This window comes from Lytechinus pictus, chromosome 5, assembly GCF_037042905.1.
Source record: "Lytechinus pictus isolate F3 Inbred chromosome 5, Lp3.0, whole genome shotgun sequence".
Lineage (NCBI taxonomy): Eukaryota > Metazoa > Echinodermata > Echinoidea > Temnopleuroida > Toxopneustidae > Lytechinus > Lytechinus pictus.
The window spans coordinates 11,430,956-11,453,709 of NC_087249.1; the positions used below are offsets into that span (position 1 = coordinate 11,430,956).

Genomic DNA, 22,754 nt, shown 5'->3' on the forward strand with positions numbered 1-22,754 from the left:
TGTGACAAAAGCGCACATCAGCATTGGGCATTTTTATACACACGCCCGATACGCGCTAAATTAAGCGTAATTTATACAGGAAATCTGCATAATCCATGGATTCAACCGTGGGTTTTCAAAACCACCTTTGTGAATTCCGGCCATTAGGCCCTTTGGCTTTTCATAGAAAATCCACACATTTCATCTTTTGGAAAATACAGAAAAGCCTATTTCAAAAGATGCATACATGTAGTGCCTTTATGCAAAGAGACACGGCACAGACTTTTGACAAGTTGCCTTGTACAAGCCTTAAATGTTAAGAATTTGATATTCTCAAAAGCATGTTTAGATACATGTAAGTTTCAAACAAACAAAACCTAAAGAATAAAATTAAACCATTCCATTTCATTTTCATATTCAAATGCCAGAAACTTCATATCTTCCCTAGATATAAGGTGAATAATACACATTGTAAACACTAGGCATATGGTGTTAACACTGTACCATCAGTGTTCAGAAGGTCAACACCAGCATTTATACACTCAATTGTTAATCTCATGGTGTAATTTCAACACCCAATGGTAGTGTCATCCCTGCTTCCAAAGAACACAGTGTCACACAGTGTGATCACAGTGTGTTCACATAATGGACTATGTGTAAATATTATTTACACTGTTAAAATGCTCAAATTCAACAGTGTGAAGAAATTTTTTTCACAAGTTCACAGTGTGGACTAGATCAGTGTGGAAAAAACAGGGCCACACAGTGTGCTCAGCATGTTCACAGTGTGGACTATGTTAACATATTATTCACCCTGTTAAAATGCTCATATTCAACAGTGTGAAGATATATTCACATTGTGGACACCTTAACAGTCTGACTGTTCACATTGTGTTCACATTGTCGACTGTGTGAATATGCGATTCACACAGTTGAAATGCTCAAATTTACCAGTGTGAAGGTAATTTCATATTGTCTTCCACACTGTGAACACACTGCAGAACACACTGTGGGACACTGTGTTCTTTCCGAACCATGGCTTAAATCGAATTTAACCTCGAGAGACTCTTTTCCATAGCAAGCTTTATAAATCATTCTTTGTAATTACTATGCTATAAATACAAATTCCAAAGTGTTAGAGGGTGTCATCTTAACACCTAATAGTGGTCCTCTCAAAGAACACTAACTGGTGTCATTCTTAACATGATTTTACAATGCAGAATCATATCAAGACCTTGAGAATGTTGACTAAAGTCAGTAATTAATTGGGAAAATAATCATGAACATAGCTGTTTGTATGCAATAGTGGTCAATGGGAAGGGGGAGTAAATAATTATGCACCATTATGAGATATCGAATAAATTTTTCAATCGAATGCTCATTGAAAACAGTCAAGTGTCAAATGGCCACCACTTGAATGTAGCCACTTTGCCTTCCTCCATTTCAATCACAGCAGCCTCTGGAGAGCCATAAATTTGAGGGGCAAGATATGGCGTAGGGTGAGAGGGAGGGGAATTTTTATTAAGAATACTGTAAACAAAAATTTTAAAATATTTAATACAAAACTCTGATCTTGTTATAGATGATTTTGACAAAATATTCAGAAAATAAAAGATAATTTCACACTTTCTCTTCCTCTCTCATTTTCTCTTTTTTTTTCTTGGTCATGGAATGTTTAGGAGGCCCTTCCAATCTGTAAATCAGTGACCTCTCACACTCAGAGACCAATTTCTAGGAGGCACTCGAGCTTTGGCGATTTGCTTTAAAAGATTTCTTTCATAAATTCATGAAATAAGTCACACGGTATCTGGGAACAAATGCAGTCCAATTGTAGATTACTGTTATACAGTGAGTGGTTGTATTACCAACCCACCTTGTATTACCGATCAGGCGCATTTACGCATCGGAAAATGATTTCAATATGCTTAGAACTTTGCAAAATCTTTCCACAGAGAATTTGAATAGAAAGGTGATGAAGAGTGGCCAAATACACAATGTCTATGGATTCTATCTTGACAAAATAACATAAAATGGTTAAAAATAGCTGATCAGTGATTTTGATAAATTTCCAACCATTGCCAGAGAATACACACAATACCATTTTCAAGTGACCAAAATATTTCAAATAGAAAGAGAGGTGCGATCGGAAGCTGATATTGTAAAAAACAAAAGGGGCTACTCCACGGTTACTCATGTTACATTTGGAGATACCTTGACTCATACTTGGAGCTGTAACTCCATTATTATTGATAGGAACTAAACATCTCTTTATCACAACATAGTACGCAGTCTGACTATCCTTTGTATAAAAACAAAACTTGGGAAATTTCATTATGCTCCTGGCAAATCTTTGAAATGTGTCGGTTACTCATGTTACATGATTTGGACATGCATAAAATGAAAAGTGGACATAAGTGAAAAGTGTCCTCATGCAAGGCTTTTATGAAAGTTGATTATATCCATTTCAAAGAAGTATATTAGGGAGACAAATTTGTATATAATTCAAAAAATAAAGAACACAGGGTTTTTACTAGGGGTGCAGATAAAGTGGTTACTCACGTTACGGTTCAGATGGGCTATATGTACAAAGACACATTGAGCTCATGTCCACCAACCTATGGAATTGCCCAAAGGTGAGCTCTGCAAAAATGTTACTTCTTCATTGTTTGTATTTGTATTTGTGACTTTATAGTGGAAGTTTGATAAATTTTACGAGAACATTGTGGTCGAAATGATTGAATTTATGGAAATTGTTCAGTAATACAATCCAAGACCACATATTACTATATTTCATGTATATACTGTAGTTGGTCTAAAATGTCACTGCTTCATAGGCATACAGCAATTTCAAAGCAACCACAGGAATAGATTACTTGACTAACTCAATTTGCAAAGAATAGATCAAGAATGCAAGGTACATCTGACTAGAGATGATAAACATATTTCCTTATTTTCTTTTAGTTTTTCAGTTTTCTTTTAAATTAAAAATGACAGGCAGACATCTTTGTGTATTCAAGCCACGAACAGATTCCTTTTTCCTGATTAGAAAATCTTCAATCAAAAGGCCAATTTCAATTACGGAAATCTTGATTACAAATCCATTTCACAGTCCTAAGTGATAGAGTGGATGCCAGGATCAGGGGCAGCAAAACAGGGAGTCGAGGGGCTTCATCCCCCACCCCACTGTTGTCACTTATTAGTATACATGAAAATTACCATCTTATTGTGATTTTCTACTTGTTCAGCCCCTACTTTCAGCTCAGCTATACCTACCCCCCACCCCCTTCAAAATTATTCTGCTGCTCCTGAGAATACATGTACTTTAATCAAAGACTGAATGGTGAATAGTGCCCAATAACTCCACGAAAATTTGGTAAATTGCCAATTAGTCTACTGCCAACTCGTCTACTCACCAAATGGTCTACCTTCATTTAGTCTAATGCCATTCCATCCATCAATATTTCGTCTAACAACCATTTGGTCCAATATCCATTCGGTCTAATCATAATTTTTTTTATCTAATCACCAGTTCGTCTATGACCATTTCGTCTCATAAACATTTGGTCTAATATCCAATTTATTTTCATTCATTTTGCCCAGTTAACACTTTAATAGTCTAATTAGACCAAATGGTATACGGACTAAATGGCTATTGGACCAACTGGTTATTAGATGAAATGGTGAGTGGACAAAATGGCAATTACACCATCTGGATATTGGACGAACTGATGGTAGACCAAATGATAGTAGACAAGCTGGCAACTGGACGAATCGGCATTAGACCAAATGAAATTAAAACGAAAATTCACTGTGAAGACCTACATAACATTTTGTTCACGAGCGAGGGGCAACATACATGAAGGCAACGGGTGATTTCACCCTCACGACTGCCAAAATCACATTTAAACTTCCCCGAAATTTAATGATTTGAAGCAACCACTTTCTTTAGGCCCAATACCTGCCACAAACATACAGAACAATTCAATATGTTTTTACAGTATGTAAAATTGAAATGAAATAGCCCCCAAAATTCAGCAATCGCCACAATGTGACAAAAAATAGCCGCTAAAAGATAAAATTTATTTCCTGCCCTGGCAAGGGGCAATTAAAGACACACATGATTAAGATTTAAGATTGTATTCAATTCTATGTTTACCTTTATATTTTTATTTACCTTCTTCAGAATGCTACCCCAACTCTGACTGGTTGAATAAAACATTTATCTTTATTTGTAGCGTGTGTTTGTGGACATTACATCTGATATCTTTGTATTCTTCGATTAACTATAATTTATATTACTGTTCCATTTTTCTTTTTGCCCTCCCTCCCCTATAAATCATTTGTATTTTAGGAGACTGGTACAATTAAGGGGTGTATTAACTCTTTCTCCATTATTTTATCAGTATTATATTTTTATATATATTATTGTTCATTTTATGCTACTTAATTCTACCTTGTTACTTTTTTATATCTTTCTTTTTTTCAATTTATTCATTTGCATACATTTCTTTTTATTTTCATTTCATTAATTTATTAAATATCAACTTTTCATTATTATTTTCAATATTAATTTATTTAGTTATGCAATTCATTTTTATAATTATATTTGGGGGTAAAGAAAAACCCCTTTTAAGAGTCCCAAAACGGCCCCCTGCACATGCATGATACATTATCAAAGACTGATCTATGGATGCACATCATCGACATAATTAGGTATTGCATGAATGAACAGACATGCTTGGTTTAATAACAGTACGCCAATGGAAGTGCATGGTGTAAAATGGGATGTGTAATACACAATGTGTTCAATCAGACCAGAAAATAAGGGGCATATAAGAGAAAACGGAAGGAGAATCACGATTCGATATAGCAGCATTGACCTTAGTCATGTGACCTGAAACTCAGGCAGGATCTCCAGTAATACTTGATTACCCTTATGTCCAAGTTTCATGAACTAGGTCCATATACTTTCTAAGTTATGATGACATTTCAAAAACTGAACCTTGGTTAAGATTTCAATGTTGACGACGCCGCCGTCGGAAAAGTGGCGCCTTTAGTCTCTGCTATGCAGGCGAGACAAAAAAAATGACTACTAAAGCAAGACAAGAGGTATCTTGGCAGTGATTGCTTTGCAACATCAGATTCACCACTTACGTTTAGGGTAACAATAAAGGCATACAGTACTCAAAAGTTAGTGAACCCCACCAGAAAATAAACATATTTAAAGTGTTCAAGTTCTGCCATATTTAGAGATTTAATTGTCAGGCAATCAAATATAAAATTCAATATAATTTGTTTCTCTGGGCTCGCTGAACATTGTAGTGTTGTTGTCTACATTCAACTCTCAACATGAAGGGGTGCATCCTGTGGTGGGGTTCACTAACTTTTGAGTACAACTCCCGGGGGGGGCACTCGACCAAAAAAGTAGTAGGTCTGTGCCGCGGGCGAGATAAAAAAACGGGGGCCTTGGAGCGGGCTTATTGTAAAATGGAGGGTCCTCGGAACGGGCTTCGGAACTACAAATGTTTGTGAAAACGGGGGTCCTTGGAACGGATCGCCAGCGTGTGAGTGCGTATGCATCCCTATGGAACGTGCATGCAGCTAGCCCGGCGGCACGGCCGCCGTGTCCGCTAGCGCAGAGGCGATCTGGTCGGACAGCACTTTGCGGCCGCTTTTCACCAAAATTGCGGCTCATTGTAGCAGATCAATACGGCCGGAACGGCGTAACGGAAAATATGCGAAGCTTTGGAGCGGATTTCTTTATTCTTTTTCCTCGACAAGAAGAAAATGCTATGCTTTGGAGCGGCTTTCTTTGTTCTTTTTCTCAATAAGACAAAAATGCTATGCCTTGGAACGGAAATTTGAGAGTAAAAATGGGGGTCCCCTCCGCGGCACATACCCACTATGCATTATATACTGAGTGCCCCCCCCCCCCCCCCCCCCGGGGTACAACTGTACATGAAGCTGCAACCTCCGCCTAGATTATAGCAATCTCACTTTGGAAGAACATGTCAAGGGTTGTTGAGGTGATTCCCACCGTCACACTATTTTGTTTCATTCATCATCAAAGGGGGGGGGGGGTAGATATACCCCTTCCCCAAAATAGATGTGCTTATAATGAAGCAAGATTAAAGGAAAAGAAAGTTTTTGAGCTTATAGTTTGAAAACATGATACATTTGAAAGCAGGCAGTGTTTATACAGAGCAGGTGAAATAAGGAAAGAACATTGACAGGAATAGTCATTCTGCTTGGTAAGACAACAAGGCAAAAAGTGAGTGGATTGAGGAGCAGATGAGGAGGTATTAAGAGGTACGAGGATAGTAAATATAAGACCCTGTTCACATCTACTTTTTAAAACTAGTTTAGTGGAAATCAGTGTAGTGGAAACCAGACCACCGTGTAATGGAAATTCTTGAAGCGGTCTTGGAAGCAATGTGGTTTTCAAGACCACTTTGCCTCATTATGTGCAGGGGAAGACACAACTGTTCTTCACGAAGTGATCTTCCAACGGAACAAGAATGTTGGGCGCACCACTCAGTACACACTGTGTGAAGAAGGCCTGCATTACAGTTTAAAATTCCTCATGAAATAAGTGACTCCACCAAAAGGGTTCCCATAGCAGCAAGATCGCTTAACCTGAAGTGGCATTAGACACCAGCTCAGGAAATGGTGATGAGAACACGAGCAAAGCGATCTTCTATTCCTGGTTTCCTAAACTGGTTCAAGAAAGTATATGAGAACGGGGCCTTAGACACTGTTCTCACTACTGTCCTAAAACTAGTTTAGTGGAAACTAGTTTAACGTGTAATGAGAATGGTCGAAGCGGTCTTGAAATGATTTTGAAAACCACTTTCGGGTGATCAAATGGGGACGCTAGCAAAGCGATCTTCCAAACTGGTTTCGTCAACCGGTTTCCAGTAAACCAGTTTTAGAAAGTATAATGAGAATGGTGTCTTAGAGGTAAGTGTCTTCATGCTTGCTTTGATCACATAGTCTGCATCCCAGTCAAGCAATCTTTATATTAAAGGATACATGATGAGATAAAGGGGTATGCCAAGATAATATTGGAAGAAGAAGTCTTCATGCATGGTTTGATAACATGGCATCGGAGGGAGTTCCTAATAAACTACCAGAGTTGAGAACATGAGGATGTTGACCATCACCATGGGGAACATTCTCACTGCTGAGATTTTACAGTAAGGTGGATAATAGTTGTGATGCGTAGCCTCTCCACCAGTGATGCATATAATGATAATACTAAAAAGAATTTTTATTGCGCAACTACTATAATTATACATTCTAACATGCATAACAAAATAAATGAATTCAATTCAATTCAAGGTTTATTAAAAACATGAGTCGCAGCCAAATGGCTGAATTGGTCATGCATACAAAGTAAAAACAATTAAAAGACTCATTACATATTTCAAACATTAAAAAGCAATACACCTTTGTAAAAACTGACATGAGAAATATGTGTATAGGCAAGAATACTTAGGCAATGAAAATTTAAATACATGTACATAAGATAATGAGGAAAAGGTAAATTAAGAATAATAAAAACAAAATAAGTAAGCTGTAAAAGATCAATAAAAATATATGGATATTAAATAAAAGAGTTGATTTCCTCATTCATGAAAAAACTTGATATTGCAAGTTTTATTGAAAAGATAAGTCTTCACATGTGTTTTAAACTACTGACTGTAGGTGATTGAGTGTGGGAATATGTTCCACAATTGGGGAGTGACATATGCAGATGTGGCAAGACAATGCTGACCTAAAATCAATTCAATTAATCCAAATTGGAAGGCAATGGAAACTGATAACACCAAATGTCTATAAAAAGACAAATGATTATTATGATGCAGGGGGAGGGGGGGGGGGTCAATCACTTGATAGAAAAATTGACATTCCATCCCCTGCATGTCAGCAATATTTTACTTGAAATAACTAATTCTGTTAAGCATCTTAAGATATTTCTATATAAAGTTTTCATCAAAATCTACTACAATAAACTTTATTTAAATGGCAATATCACATTTCCTGTAAACACTCTCCCAATTTCTAGGCAAATAATAACCTGCAATATTTATATAGAGCATAATACTAATAGTATATATATAAGGGCTGATATCATTACCCTAGCTTTAGCATAGCTGCCACTATAAGGTGCTTTCATGAATATTCTTTTTAATAAAATTTTTATTTGTATATCTCCATTTATTTCAGACGCACTTGTATGATACCTTCAAGCAAATCAATCACAGTACACCTATTTACATAGTAATTAGCATTTCTGATGCAATCCCCCATATGTCACTGCTGAGCAAAGTGTAAACATTGACACTGTCTGAATTACATAGGGACACCTGGATGTATGTTCCAACACCATTCTCGTCATGTAATTTGGATGGTATCTTTCATCTGTCACTGTCCGCAGTAATCACTGCAAATCTCTTGGGATCTGATGTGATCACCCTATCACATATAGCCTCGTAGTCCTATATTCATTATCATCATGAGCAAAAAATTTCAAGGGAGCCAGAAATGGTGTATGCGGCAAAGTTCTGGATAGATTTTGACATAATATCCAGAGAAAGATCATATTATATTTCCCCCTTTTTTTTTTTTTTTTTCTCCTTTTTCCTTGGTCAAGAAACTGTTTTATGGGGCGATGTCCCCCAAGCCCCCCCCCCCCCCAGTCTATACACTAGCACCTATATATTTTTAAATATCAATAAAATTCTATCTTCACAAAGGTTTTCAAAAAGAACTTCAGTTTTTAGGACATTTGTACATTATGCTCTTTTTCATTTCCACTCCTCTTTATATTCTCCATGTTTTAAGTTCCTCTATGGTTCAACATTTCATAAACAATGGATCCGAAGGTCCATGAAATAATCAAGGCCCCATACAATATGTGTATTCACAATTTTCTGAAATTTACAAAGATTAACCCTCCAATCAAAATGTCCAAAACGACCCAGGAGATGGTGTCCATTACAGTGATGACAACTTATCGGCTATTCCATGATCAGTACAAACACTAAAGAATTCATCCTCAGTGCTTATTGTGAGCAGGGCTCAACAAATAAATAATGATAATAATGATAATAAATATGATTTATATAGCGCACTTTCCATCTTAATTAGATGCTTTTTTATACAATGAATACATAGATGGTTATCCGCTAAAAAGCACCGTTATACAGGTATGTTTTCAGGTTGCTCCTGAAGGTGGTCACTGATAGTCATTTTGAGATGGGATTAGGCCTGAATTGACCTGGGCTCCGTTACATTAAGCTTCAATAGTGATCAATTATCGACTTTTACAATTGATCATACAAAATAATCAATGCAATCAATTATAGAAATCAGCCATATCATCAATCGCAAAGCTTTGTCACAGGGCCCTGAAAGTCACATAGGGGTACTGCCTCAATCCACTAGCGTACCTACGGGGGGGGGGGGGGGGGGTGAACCACAACCCATGCAAAGGACGTATCCCTGCCCCTCCTGACGAGCTTGAAAGACCTTTTTTGCCCCCCCTGACGAGCTTGAAGACCTTTTTTTTCCTTTTTTTTTTTGCTTGTCAAATTTTTAGTCTGGTACAAAATCCTTTATTGAAGACCTTTTTTTTTTTTTGCTTGTCAAATTTTTGAGCGGACGGTTTTGCTCCCCCTGTGGAAAATCCTAGGTACGCCACTGCCTCAATCGCTTGTCTTCTTAATGGAAACATCACCGACAGGTTCTGATGGATGGGCCTCGGATTATTTATCAGACATCAAACCATGTGCATCGAACTGAATGGATCCAAGGGGGCATAGAGAGGGTATACTGCAAAGCAAACACTGCAGTGTTCAGTTAATAAATGGTGTATATAAAGGACTTCATTTACACCAATCATGTTACTCCAATGTTTAATTTGTGGTGTTAGTTCAACAACCAAAGGTGTTATACAATATGAGTTATTGTTACTTTTACACTCCTTGGTGTAATGTTTAATCTCTAGGATGTAATTTTTACACCTCAGGGTGTGGTGTGGTCCTCTAGGGACGTCAGCAGGTGTCAGGTTTAACACCCCAATTTATTACAGTGTATCAGGAACAGAGAAATACAAGGTGCACATTGATGGGTGGCTGCAGAATGACACTTCATGTATACACTTAGAATGATATATAGGCCTATTAACTGCACTAATTTACTGCTTAATATCATTTCTGTTCAAAATTAAAGGGCGGGGAATGTTTGTAATTGCTGTCATATATGATATCATCTAGAGTCCAGAGCTCTTTTTCATAAAGACTTGTTATAATAACAAATGCAAGATTTCTATAACAAATATAGTATCAGCCAATCAGATTGAAGGATTTCAGTGGCTTATAACTGTTATTGTAAATTTGTTATTGTAACAAGTTTTATGAAACGGACCCAAGATCAAGAAAAATAAAAAGAATTTGGAGGATTCACAATGCAGTGTGCCACCTATCGGTTGCAGTGGACAGGCCAAAAGTTGCAATGCCTCACAGGAAAAAGTGGACATCGAAATCAATCTCTGTGGCAAACGAATAGGAGGTGGGGAGAGAAATTTGCTGCATATTACTTTGCAAAATTTAGACCTGTTTTGGGTAAATTCTTCCTCCGCTTTTGCAGCAGTTTTCATTACAGTACACAAGCACTGTGTGCTGCCTGCGCCTGCATTTCGGATGGCTGTCAACAGTAAGTGTAGTGAAAATTTCAAATATGAAAAAATGGGGGGAGGAAAAATAAACAGTATAAAATGAAATAGAATCAATGTGAAATGAACCATGTCAAAACATCTCCTTGCCCCCCAACATAATACAATATCATCACTAAAATGTTGTTTGATTAAATCAAGAAATTCCATGCTTTTATTAAAACTCATAATGTTTTTCTGATACAGAGTAGAAAAGTCTTAAATTGTAATAGCCATTGCAAAGAAAAAGATAGAGCTGCCCACTCAAAAAAATGAAATATAGCAAACTACTATTTCAAGAAATCTAATGTATTCACGACCTTCTTGTTTAGGGCGCAGAAGAAACCTTATATCTGCCTAATCAGATCATTGACTTCAATTATGCAAAATAAGATATCCCCAATGACCTATAAGGGATCTTGCTAACCTATTGATAAGTTCACACCCGCCGAAACAGAAACAACACGCGCAAATTATAAAAACTTGTTCAGACCTCAAAATACTGAATACTTCCATTGTGCTTTTACGATCTCAACGACAATATAATTTCTTAAGCCCACCACAAACTACAAGACCCAACTATGACGCCATTTTTAACCTATCATATTTTGCATTTGAATATGAAAGTTCAGGAGTAAAATTATCTCATCTGAAGTTTGGCTTATGCTAGGAATACTATAATGAGAATTCTACTTTGCTTCAAAACTTCTAGTGAGTCAGGTCCAAATCGGCTTAAAGTCGCAGCTGACGATGACATCATTACAATTTGGAATTTAATTCATTTTTTTTTCTTTCATGGAGGCTCGGAATAGACTGGAATTCAAATTACAGCATTCACGTCACTAATGGGAACTTTGATCGTAAATAAGTCATGTTGATATCAAACTTGTGCTATTACAATTTCTTTGAAAATCAGAGTGCAACGGATCACGAAGTATTCGCCAGGCTTTACAGTTCATGAGCAGAAAACATGATTCTCGCATTGAAAAATCAAGTTAAGCAGTTATGCAAAGTTGATATTTTCTGTATTCTGCTCTTGCACTGCAAATATACCTGCAAGCTTTAACAAATCCCTGCAAAAATCCTCAGTTTTGAAATTAAATAACGTTAAGTACCAGGGAAAAAATATACAAAGCCTCTGGGTAAATTCACCACCAAAATATCCCTCAAAGCTCTTGACCTCAAAGCTCTTGAAACAAAAAAAAAAAGAGCTCCTGAAACTCCTATAGGTTTCAATATAAGCTGAAATATGATGCAGCAAATTTGGGGTTGGTTAGCTGACCAGCAGCCCCAGACAAAAATACCTTTTCCCTGGAAAGTAAATTGCTTTCGCATGTAAAAAAATACATGTTATTTTTTCCCGACCAGGTAGATGTAAAAACCCCCTCATGTAAAATCACTGAATTTCAGTTTAAGATGAAATTTCTAGTTTGATTGAGAGGCTGTAGGAGAAAAGAAGCACTGGGGATTTTACAACCCAAGTCAGTGACAGAGAGAGAAGTGTTTCATGAATTTCAAATAACAGGTTGACAGGATGAATTTCAAGTTAGAAAGGTATATCCATATATTATGCATGGGTAAGATTAAGTGCCGAGCTGAATCCCGAGTATAATGCTGCCTTGGAGTTTATAAAATGATAGCTGGAGGACGAAGCCATTGTTTGTAATCCATCCAAGGTTTGTTCATCTGAAAAACAAGATCGCAATTTTCTTGTGGAACTTAAAAAAAATCCACCATGTAACCATTTATGAGCAGTGTGTTCTTGAATATTCATTTAAACAAAGGACTGACCACTTTATATGGGGGAGGGGGGGGGTCTTGTCGCATTATGTAACATTATCTTTAAGTAGACTTGTTTCAAACTTACTCCTAGAAGTTCAAGATGTGGTATAGCTCTTAAATTATTCCTAAAACTTAATTGAAATACAATCATAAAGGACACTTAAACAATTGTTTGTTGCTCATCTTTCAGCACAATTCCCACTGTGTCTTTTACATCAGTATTTCAACATACATGTACCCCCACCATTTTGTCTACACTGAAATGGACTCTTACTTTTAAGTACCTTTAATTGAAATTCAACAAACACAGCACCTGCATGTACTGATGCAGCTCCTTAAACTTTCAAAAATGAAAAAAAAAAATACAAATACAAACTCTCTCAGCAAACATTATATATTCTATTCCCCCCCCCAAAAAAAAAATATATATGTAGTCTTTGACACTTACCATTTGTAAATTTTGGATAAGATTCTTCTTTTTACATAATGAGACAAAATGGCGAATAATTTTCATAAGCAGGGCAATTCCATAAAATATGTACGCCTGACCCCGTGTATGTGGGATCTTCATGAAATTTTCTGTCTCTGATTTCTGGTTCTTTTGACAGTCTGTAATGCTCTCAAATGATCATGACTTGGTCAGTTTATGAAGTGAACTAAAACTTGAGAAAAATGGGGGTCGGATGTACAAACAGGTTGATTATTATACAGAATTGCCCAGCAGTATATTCTCACTCATAATACTGGTATCATGAATTAGTTAATAATAAATCAATTAATTAGAAATTAGATAAAATAGGCAAAAAACACAACTTAAAGCAGCATATTGGCCCTCAATCACTGGTAATAAATGAATAACTTATGAATAAATTAATCAAATAAATACAATGCATTAACTTACAACAGTATATTCTCCCTCATTGAGTGGCATTAATTAATTAATCAATTAATAAATTAATCAAGCAATCAATTAAGCAATCAATCAATGAATAAATATGAATGAATGAATAAATAAAAATGAATGAATAAATTAAATAAACACATAAATAAACAGATGAATAAATAAATTAATTGATTAAATAAACAAAATAACATTACTCACAGCAGCATATTCCCCTTCATTCACTGGTATCAATGAGAAGACTAATACAATATAGCCTAGGTACTCATCGGTCGTATCATCTGATAGGTCCAACTTTACTTCTGTGGGTCTAAATTGCGTGAATAAAACAGAAATCAGGTTCATATTGTAAAGGATCATTGAATTCAACAATGTTACACAATGCCTAAGTTTTGTTCAAGGCTTGATCTTATTTCTGTGATACATACACTGATAGGACATAATGTAAAGCCTGGCAATTCAGATTTTTGAAAATCTTCCCAGATTACCAAGATTTTACCTTTTAATCAATTACTTTTTCTTCTAAAAGCAGAGCTGCCAAGTTGTATTTTGCATTTTCAGTATTCTTATCCCCCAAAATAAGTATTTTGACAAAAAATCAGTATTTTCACCGTGTAAGATAAATATGCAGACCTGCCAACCTCTGTGAATGAAAAACTGTATTCTGTGATAAAAAAACTGTATTTTTCCCCAAAAAAGTGTATTTCATAATAAAATGCTTGGTGCACTCGCTCATCGCGGCGCTTAGGCTGCATGCAAGCTAAAATGCGCACTGCTCTTGCAGATGAAAAAAAACTACATTAGAACATGTGTATATCTTCACCCTGGTTTTAACAAAATGATTGAAAAAAAAAAGTTACCTGAAATTACATTGATCTAATAACCATATTTGTGTACGTTTTATGAAATAGAGACATATAGAGATTATTTTTCTCAATAAATTACAATTTAGTATAAAAAAAAAACATATTTCAAAGAAAAAACGTACTGTGGTATTTTGGTTGCAAAAACGTACTGGTTGGCAGGTCTGTAAAAGGCATGGAATAAAGTAGATATGATGTGAGATATTTGTCTATATAGCCATCCTTTCCTTCAAAAGGCATGGAATAAAGTAGATATGATGTGAGATATTTGTCTATATAGCCATCCTTTCCTTCAAAAGGCATGGAATAAAGTAGATATGATGTGAGATATTTGTCTATATAGCCATCCTTTCCTTCAAAAGGCATGGAATAAAGTAGATATGATGTGAGATATTTGTCTATATAGCCATCCTTTCCTTCAAAAGGCATGGAATTAAGTAGATATGAAGTGAGATATTTTTCTATATATCCCTCCTGTACATAAATACTTGGAATAGATACACACATAATTACCTACTCTGATTGGATTTTTGGTATACAATGAAGGTTAGGGAACAGTGTCAATTTCCACTTTACCCTATGACCTTTAGGAAGAAATGGATTATATTTGCTCACATCAAACATACATTTTTTTCTTATCTGGAAAAGGTGTGAAATAATCTAATGGCTGAACAAGTACACATTTTTTATGAGACATTGATAATATAAGTAAAGACGATTTTAGAAAATATATCAGTAATGTGTATCATAAGAATGGTATTAAAAAAAGCTAAGGGGGAGGGATCACAATCTCCGAAGAAAATCATAATGTGATTTTTCATTCCTTACTTATTGATCTCTTGGACTGTTTTAGAGAGGAAAACAGCATCCCTTGCTAAAATCAATATTTAAAATCCAATATGCATGCAATGTGATGGAAAGGGGAAGGGGTCTTGAAGAGAACTGATAATAGCCACAAGGCATCTGTCATTCAAAAATGCTCTTCATTATCAACACCATATTCTCACATTTTTTAACGAAAGACAGATCTTTATTGGTTTATCCCCTGCAGGTATGCAATATCTCTATGAAAATGTCATGAAAATATTTTCAGAATATAATGGAATCCATAGATCGGCAATGCATACACTGAGCACATGATTAGACTATGCTAGTCTGCATGAAGCGATCCATGAGAAATGTTGACAACATACTTTAAAGATGAATATTACAATTACTCAAACTATAAATCATTAACAGTACCAACTACTTTACAACTAAATTCTGTAATCCCAACAGGTTTTATTTCCAATTTATCTAGTATCTCTGAAATATTTTATCATGTGAAATAAAAATTTTCATTGAATCAACTGATTTTTCCTTTTGAGGCTTTTCTTTATATCAAAATGTAATAAAATTCCTGGAAACCAAGCTCCTGAAAAAAGATTCTGAGGCCTAGGGGTAAATTACTTACTCGCCCGTCTTAAGCGTCATGAGGTCAAACTTGGCGTTGCCCATAGGATCATCAGAAGTACCAATGTCATAATCAAAGACGTGGATGTAAAGGTGTTTGGTGACATCTTCGATGGCTACGGAGAAGACCTCATTCCACCTCGGATTGAGATTGTGTACGATGGTCTTAGATTTATAAACCTGCTTGCCGTTAATCTTGAACCTGATGTAGGGATCCGATGAACCTGGAAAGAAAGGTGGTTTAAGATAGTTTAAGATATTGTACGGCTATGAAGAAGACTTAGATTTATAAACCTGCTTGCCGTTAATCTTGAATCTGATGTAGGGATCCGATGAACCTGGAAAGAAAGGTGGTTTAAGATATTGTACGGCTATGGAGAAGACTTAGATTTATAAACCTGCTTGCCTTTGATCTTGAACCTGATGTAGGGATCCGATGAACCTGGAAAGAAAGGTGGTTTAAGATATTGTACGGCTATGGAGAAGACTTAGATTTATAAACCTGCTTGCCGTTAATCTTGAACCTGATGTAGGGATCCGATGAACCTGGAAAGAAAGGTGGTTTAAGATAGTTTAAGATATTGTACGGCTATGAAGAAGACTTAGATTTATAAACCTGCTTGCCGTTAATCTTGAATCTGATGTAGGGATCCGATGAACCTGGAAAGAAAGGTGGTTTAAGATATTGTACGGCTATGGAGAAGACTTAGATTTATAAACCTGCTTGCCTTTGATCTTGAACCTGATGTAGGGATCCGATGAACCTGGAAAGAAAGGTGGTTTAAGATATTGTACGGCTATGAAGAAGACTTAGATTTATAAACCTGCTTGCCGTTAATCTTGAACCTGATGTAGGGATCCGATGAACCTGGAAAGAAAGGTGGTTTAAGATAGTTTAAGATATTGTACGGCTATGAAGAAGACTTAGATATATAAACCTGCTTGCCGTTAATCTTGAACGTGATGTAGGGATCCGATGAACCTGGAAAGAAAGGTGGTTTAAGATATTGTACGGCTATGGAGAAGACTTAGATTTATAAACCTGCTTGCCTTTGATCTTGAACCTGATGTAGGGATCCGATGAACCTGGAAAGAAAGGTGGTTTAAGATATTGTACGGCTATGGAGAAGACTTAGATTTATAAACCTGCTTGCCTTTGATCTTGAACCTGATGTAGGGATCCGATGAACCTGGAAAGAAAGGTGGTTTAAGATATTGTACGGCTATGGAGAAGACTTAGATTTATAAACCTGCTTGCCGGATCCTGAAATAGAGATCTGATGAGCCTGGAATAAAATGTAGTTTGGGATGACTATTGCACTGTTACGGAAATGACAGATTTATACATATTGTACAACGTCTACTTAGCTTGTGGTACGTGAAAAAATGAGAGGCTGAATGTCAAACATTGTACCGTTGCACACGTACCGTCCATAATGTACCGCTGCATGGGTCGGGAAAAGGTGACGTCACTATTACAACATGATTCAACGTATTGCATGTACTTAGCAAATGCAGGTGCAATACGTGTAGGGCCGGGCTTACTAGCTGAAGTGTACATTGCTGCTGCGGATCAGATGTGCGTTTGAAAGGATTTTCCTTTTGCTTTCAAAATTTTCTCTTTTATTTTCATAGATTTATGTAGGAAAAAAAGGAATATTGTTTGTATTGTCACTCACTTCCGAGGCGTTGTACTAACACAAATAGCGAATATTCTTACTTGTGCAATGGTGCAACATTTCACATTCGGTGAAGGAAAGACACGATCTATTCAACATTGCTAACGCCTCGTTGAATAGAGCATCTTTCTTTCACCTCATGCGAAATCTCGCACCATCCCACTCATGCCTATTCACTATTTGTATACTGAAATAATAATTATTATGCTATGATATCAACATAATAACACAATCAGGAAACAACCACTTTAATAGTGAATTGCTTCTGGTACGGAGTGTAAGGAGAGGACGTAGAAGAAACTGATACTAGGTTCCCATAACACATAGGTTAGCAATTGATCATGAGTTTGATTGTTGCGATGGATTGTACTTTGTTCTAAATGCAATCAATATAATGATATTCATCTACGATGATTGGCAAGCTTTGTGTTACGAGCCATAGGTCTCACATGGTCCTAATAAAATCTGACTACCATTTTCAAGATCTTGGCAACATTTCAAGAAGGCTTCCATCAATGATCAGTTCATTGGAACCCCCTGTTGGATTGGCTAAGAAGCAATGTTACTACACGGTAACTGTCAGTGAATGATGGATACTAAGTGATGAGAAAAAAAAATGATTTTAGCATACAGATATTTCATTTGTGAATTATTTCTCTAAAATCAAATATTTCCATTTTTTTAATTATAATCTATGACTTTTACAATCACAAGGCTATATTAAGCAGAAGCGGGAATTTTAGAAATATTGGACTTCTTTAACTAACAAAAATATAGCCATCATGAAAATTCCAGCTCATACAGTAAAACATTGTATTTGGAGAGGGGGTGGAATTATGACTTGCAAGTAAAAAATCTCTTTTAACTAAGTTTTCCAAAGATTCTCATTCCTTAGGATAGTTTGCTAGATAGATGGCACATAATAAATGCTTTGTTTATCATTATTATTTACAAACTTTTAATACTTACCACTCCAGTCTCTGACTGCTAGATCCCGTCCCTCCTTCAAATGGACCTCTAACCGGTAGAAGTGCCCCGGCTGAGGAACCCCACTGAACCTCGCCGCCACCCGCTCATCCATCTCCTCCAAGCTCATCCCCTGCGTCGACAAGAACCCCCCATCCACCCCTACCATTGCATCATCCCCCGATCCCCGCTGGTTGGTTTCCATGGTAACAGCACCAAGCGACGACCCCCGGCTCCGCCTACCATGGTAGTCGTCTTCGCTGCCCCCTGAGGTGTGTTGTTGGTTGTTGTTTTGGTTGGTGAGGGGCAGGGATGTCGTCCGGTGGGGGCTGGATTCGGGAGCGGAGGAGGACTGGTCTCCATGCTTCTTATCCATAAGGCGTTTACGAACTGCTGCTGGCTGCAAAGATACAATGACAATTGAAATTGTATGAATTTTGTATGAATAGGTTTTTTTTTATGCTTTTATTCATGCTTAATTACATTAACTGAGAGCTATCAATTCTCACAGTAAAGTTTTGAAAAAGAATCATCTTACTTTCAAAATAATTTTCTTCTCAAATGTAATAATCATACAAATCTTCATGTACATACGTATTGATTTATCTTTCTTTCCACCATCAATCAAAACTTTGCACCTTTTCTTTCTTTCAATATCTCTGTATATTTCACTCTTTCATTTGATTCCCATCCTGCCCCCATCTAAGTTTATTTGTTCTCTCTCTCTCTCTTCTTGTTCTCTCTCTCTCTCCTCTTCTCTTCCACCCCCTCTCCCTCCCTTTCGTTTCCGTTTTCTTCCAATTTTCATATCACCCATAATTTTGTTCTCCATTTGTCTCGTATTGATTCCAGTGCAAGATTTTCCCAGAGCTGCCAAGATTCATTCACCATATTCACATATGAACCTGATTTTATAATGAGCAGTTTACTCACCAACAAATCACAATTCCCAAAGAACTCAGAGAATGTGTCCTCATCATCACATGAAAACACACACATTTTGTTTACTGGGCCATCAATCCCAACATGAAGCTTTTCAGGTACTCATTCAGGTGTGTACGACACAGGACAGGCTTGACTTGACATAGACACACTCACTGAAAGCAATGCATGCAGTGAAGACATCCAATCGAGACAGAAATCTGCATTTTCCATGTGGTATTGCATTGGCCTGACAACCTAAAGCCTCTGCCTTGAATGAACTTCAGCCTCGGTAGCTACACGGTGAATCAACACAACCCCAAAATAACTCCACTCAAATCCAAATCCTCCATGAAATATCTACATCATTCCACGAGAAGCATCCAAAAAAGGAGATAGCCCTTGCCAAGTACAATGTAAACAATCATCGAATCAATTTGCAAATTTCACCCTGCCAGCTCCAACCAGAATCTACACGAATCCGCAACAGAAATGAATCCATACAACATCGCTATGCTTCGATGTTGATACATCCAAACGCTGAACTACTACGACAACGTCACAACTAAAACCAACGGAGTGGATGGGATAGTCAATGAAATCAATCCCTAATTATGTGTGAATAACTGGAGGTGAAGAACATAAATTACTTTTGGTGGCCAGCCGATACTAAAACATACCCAAGCTCTATGGAAGTACTGTTTCTTTACCTGCATAGTATGATGCGTAGGATCACAAAATCCCTGACTTTAATATCCAGATAAATTATGTATGTGTATGCATGGGGGCACAGTGAAAGTGAAGAGTGGTAGCAGTGGTTACAAAATAAATACAATTATATTATCGGGTTTGAGGTCTTGAGGGTGGATTTGATATCATGAAGAAAAAAAAAATGCGCTGGTATTTGAAGTAGCTAGACAGTAACCTAGACTCTCTTCTCGTCTTTCATAACCAAAAATAAATCAATAAATACAATGTGAAACATCACATCGCAATAAGCAATTAAAATCACAATTGAATGAAAGATTGACAGGTTTATTGATGCTATCTTTATCTTATATTTAAAAAAAAATGGCCAATGAGTGATTATTCATTTGATGTGGAAAGAGAAATGAAATATCCAAGAGCGGTACCAGGGAGGAGGCAGGGGCAACTGCTTCTTTAATTTCTAAGTAATTTTTACAAAAGTTAAAAAATAGGAAAAAATAAAGAAAGAGTAATAGAAAACAAAGGTGTTGTAAAAAAAAAAAACAAGATAGCCTTAACACTTCACCAAGAATAAATAATTATTGAAAATTAGGCCACTTTCAGATCATCTTCCCCCCTCCCCACCTCCCCCCTCCCCTCCCCCTCAAAATACCCTGGCACTGCCCTGGATATATACAAGTCATAAAGCAGTAACGTTACTGAAAGAAAAATGACATTAATTTATGCTTTATTCTCCTTATGTTACAAATGGACCTAAAAGTGTTTTGTATGAGATGAAGAAAAGGATATACCCTCATATTTCATGGTACATCTGGAAATAAAAACAAGAGCACCATATGTTTTCTTTAAAAAAAACGTAAGTGGGTAAATATAATATAAATCCGGTCTAATGAGTATTAGATGAAGTGGTCTGCATGGGTTGATTTTTGAAGTGGGAGAACTAAAGGCAAAGACCGAAAGGTCAAATATACCCTGAAAATATTGATTTGGAACATGATCTCAACAACATTGCACAACTAATTAAACAAGATAGATCTGTTTGAGGTCAAAATAGAAACAACAGGAATAAACACAGGTGGGATGTGTTGTACCATAGAGTGTATCTTGGGGGGATCTATTCTAATGACATAATTCCTACCTCAGCAATTTTTTATTTTCCTCCATTAAAACTTGGCACATAATACGTATACAGGTACATGGTGGTAAATTTTGATGAATGCTGTTAGTTTTTTTATGAACACAAATAGATTCCTATGATTTTTTTTAAACTAAAACAAACTATTTAAATGACTTTTTAGTTAATGACTACCTCAGTATTTTGATGGGTACAACTATGTCTAGTCATATTTCATATAACAGTTTATATTCAAGTCAGAAATGACTGTGTTCTAGTGACTAGAAAATAGTAATGTATGACTAAACTAGCAGTTGCACCCAGCTGACCCTTTGATCTGGGGTCCATTTCATAAAACTTGTTACTTTACAATAACAGTTAAAAGCTACTGAAATTATTCAATCTGATTGGCTTATAGTAATTTTGTTGTAGAAATTGTGCATTTGTTAAAACAATTCTTCATGAAATGGGACCATGATATTTTAAAGAATGTATTCTAAGATTTAGCAGCCTGTAACAGAAACTCATAGACCCGAATGCACAAAGGTGGTTTTTTAAATCCATGGTTGAGTCCATGGTTTATGCAGATTTCCTGTATAAATTACGCTTAATTTAGCGCGTATCAGGCGCGTATATAACACATGTCCAATGCTGATGCACGCTTTTGTCACAGAGCGCCAAATTGACGCCTGTTACCATGGTTAGATACGCTATTTTATTCATGAGTCCTATGTTTGAGCAGTGGACTCATGAATAAAAACAGAGGACTCATGAATAAAATTGCGTGGATAACGACGGCAACAGGCGTCAATTTGACGCACTGTGACAAAAGCGCGCATCAGCATTGGGCATTTTTTAATATACGCGGTAAAATAAGTGTAATTTATACAGGAAATCTGCATAAACCATGAACTCATCCGTGGGTTTTAAAAACCACCTTTGTGAATTCGGGCCATAATGTGCCATTGACAACAAGAGTATTAGGTCAAGAAATCCAGGCAAGAAAATAAATTCTTATTCTCAAAACTAATTTCATATCTTCTGAAGACAGCATGTCAGTGTGAAAATTCAAATTTGACTATAAAATATGTCTATAGTGACCATCCAAGGGAACACAAAATGTGGCCTATATAGACAGGTGACTGCTTTCTACACACAATCTGCCTCCATGAGAATCAGTTTTAGGTGTCACTATAGGCAGGTGGCTGCTATAGACAGGTTCTTATACACACAATCTTCCTTCATGGGAATCAGTTTGAGGTGTCATCATAGGCAGGTGGCTGCTATAGACAGGTTCTTATACACACAATCTACCTCCATGATAATCAGTTTTAGGTGTCACTATAGGCAGGTGGCTGCTATAGACAGGTTCTTATACACACAATCTACCTCCATGAGAATCAGTTTTAGTGGTCATCATAGGCAGGTGACTGCTATAGACAGGTTCTTATCAACGTTGCCAGAACTGGCATAATTATGCTTTCTGGCATAATTTCGACCCTTTCAGCATAATTCATTATGCCGGCATAATTAGACTTTTTTCTGGCATAATTTCGACCCTTTCAGCATAATTTGGGGCATAATTAGACTTTTTAAGCAAAGAATCTGGCATAATAATAGCATATTTAGCATAATTTTGATCTATTTGAAGATTGAAGACCTTTTTTTTATT

The 22,754-nt window shown here is 36.5% G+C and overlaps 1 protein-coding gene across 1 annotated transcript in view; it reads right to left on the bottom strand.

The window, feature by feature from the left end:
* LOC129262436 (multiple C2 and transmembrane domain-containing protein 1-like) overlaps nucleotides 1-20,003 on the bottom strand; it is a 57,391-nt gene extending 37,388 nt beyond the window's left edge. The window contains exons 1-4 of the mRNA XM_064099809.1: nucleotides 19,273-20,003; nucleotides 18,343-18,739; nucleotides 15,696-15,918; nucleotides 13,581-13,689 (exon numbers count right to left, since the gene is read on the bottom strand). Coding sequence (XP_063955879.1) covers nucleotides 13,581-13,689; nucleotides 15,696-15,918; nucleotides 18,343-18,739; nucleotides 19,273-19,338 — 795 coding nt within the window. The 5' untranslated portion in view covers nucleotides 19,339-20,003. The remainder of the gene's footprint in view (nucleotides 1-13,580; nucleotides 13,690-15,695; nucleotides 15,919-18,342; nucleotides 18,740-19,272) is intronic.
* Between the last annotated feature and the right edge of the window lie 2,751 nt (nucleotides 20,004-22,754).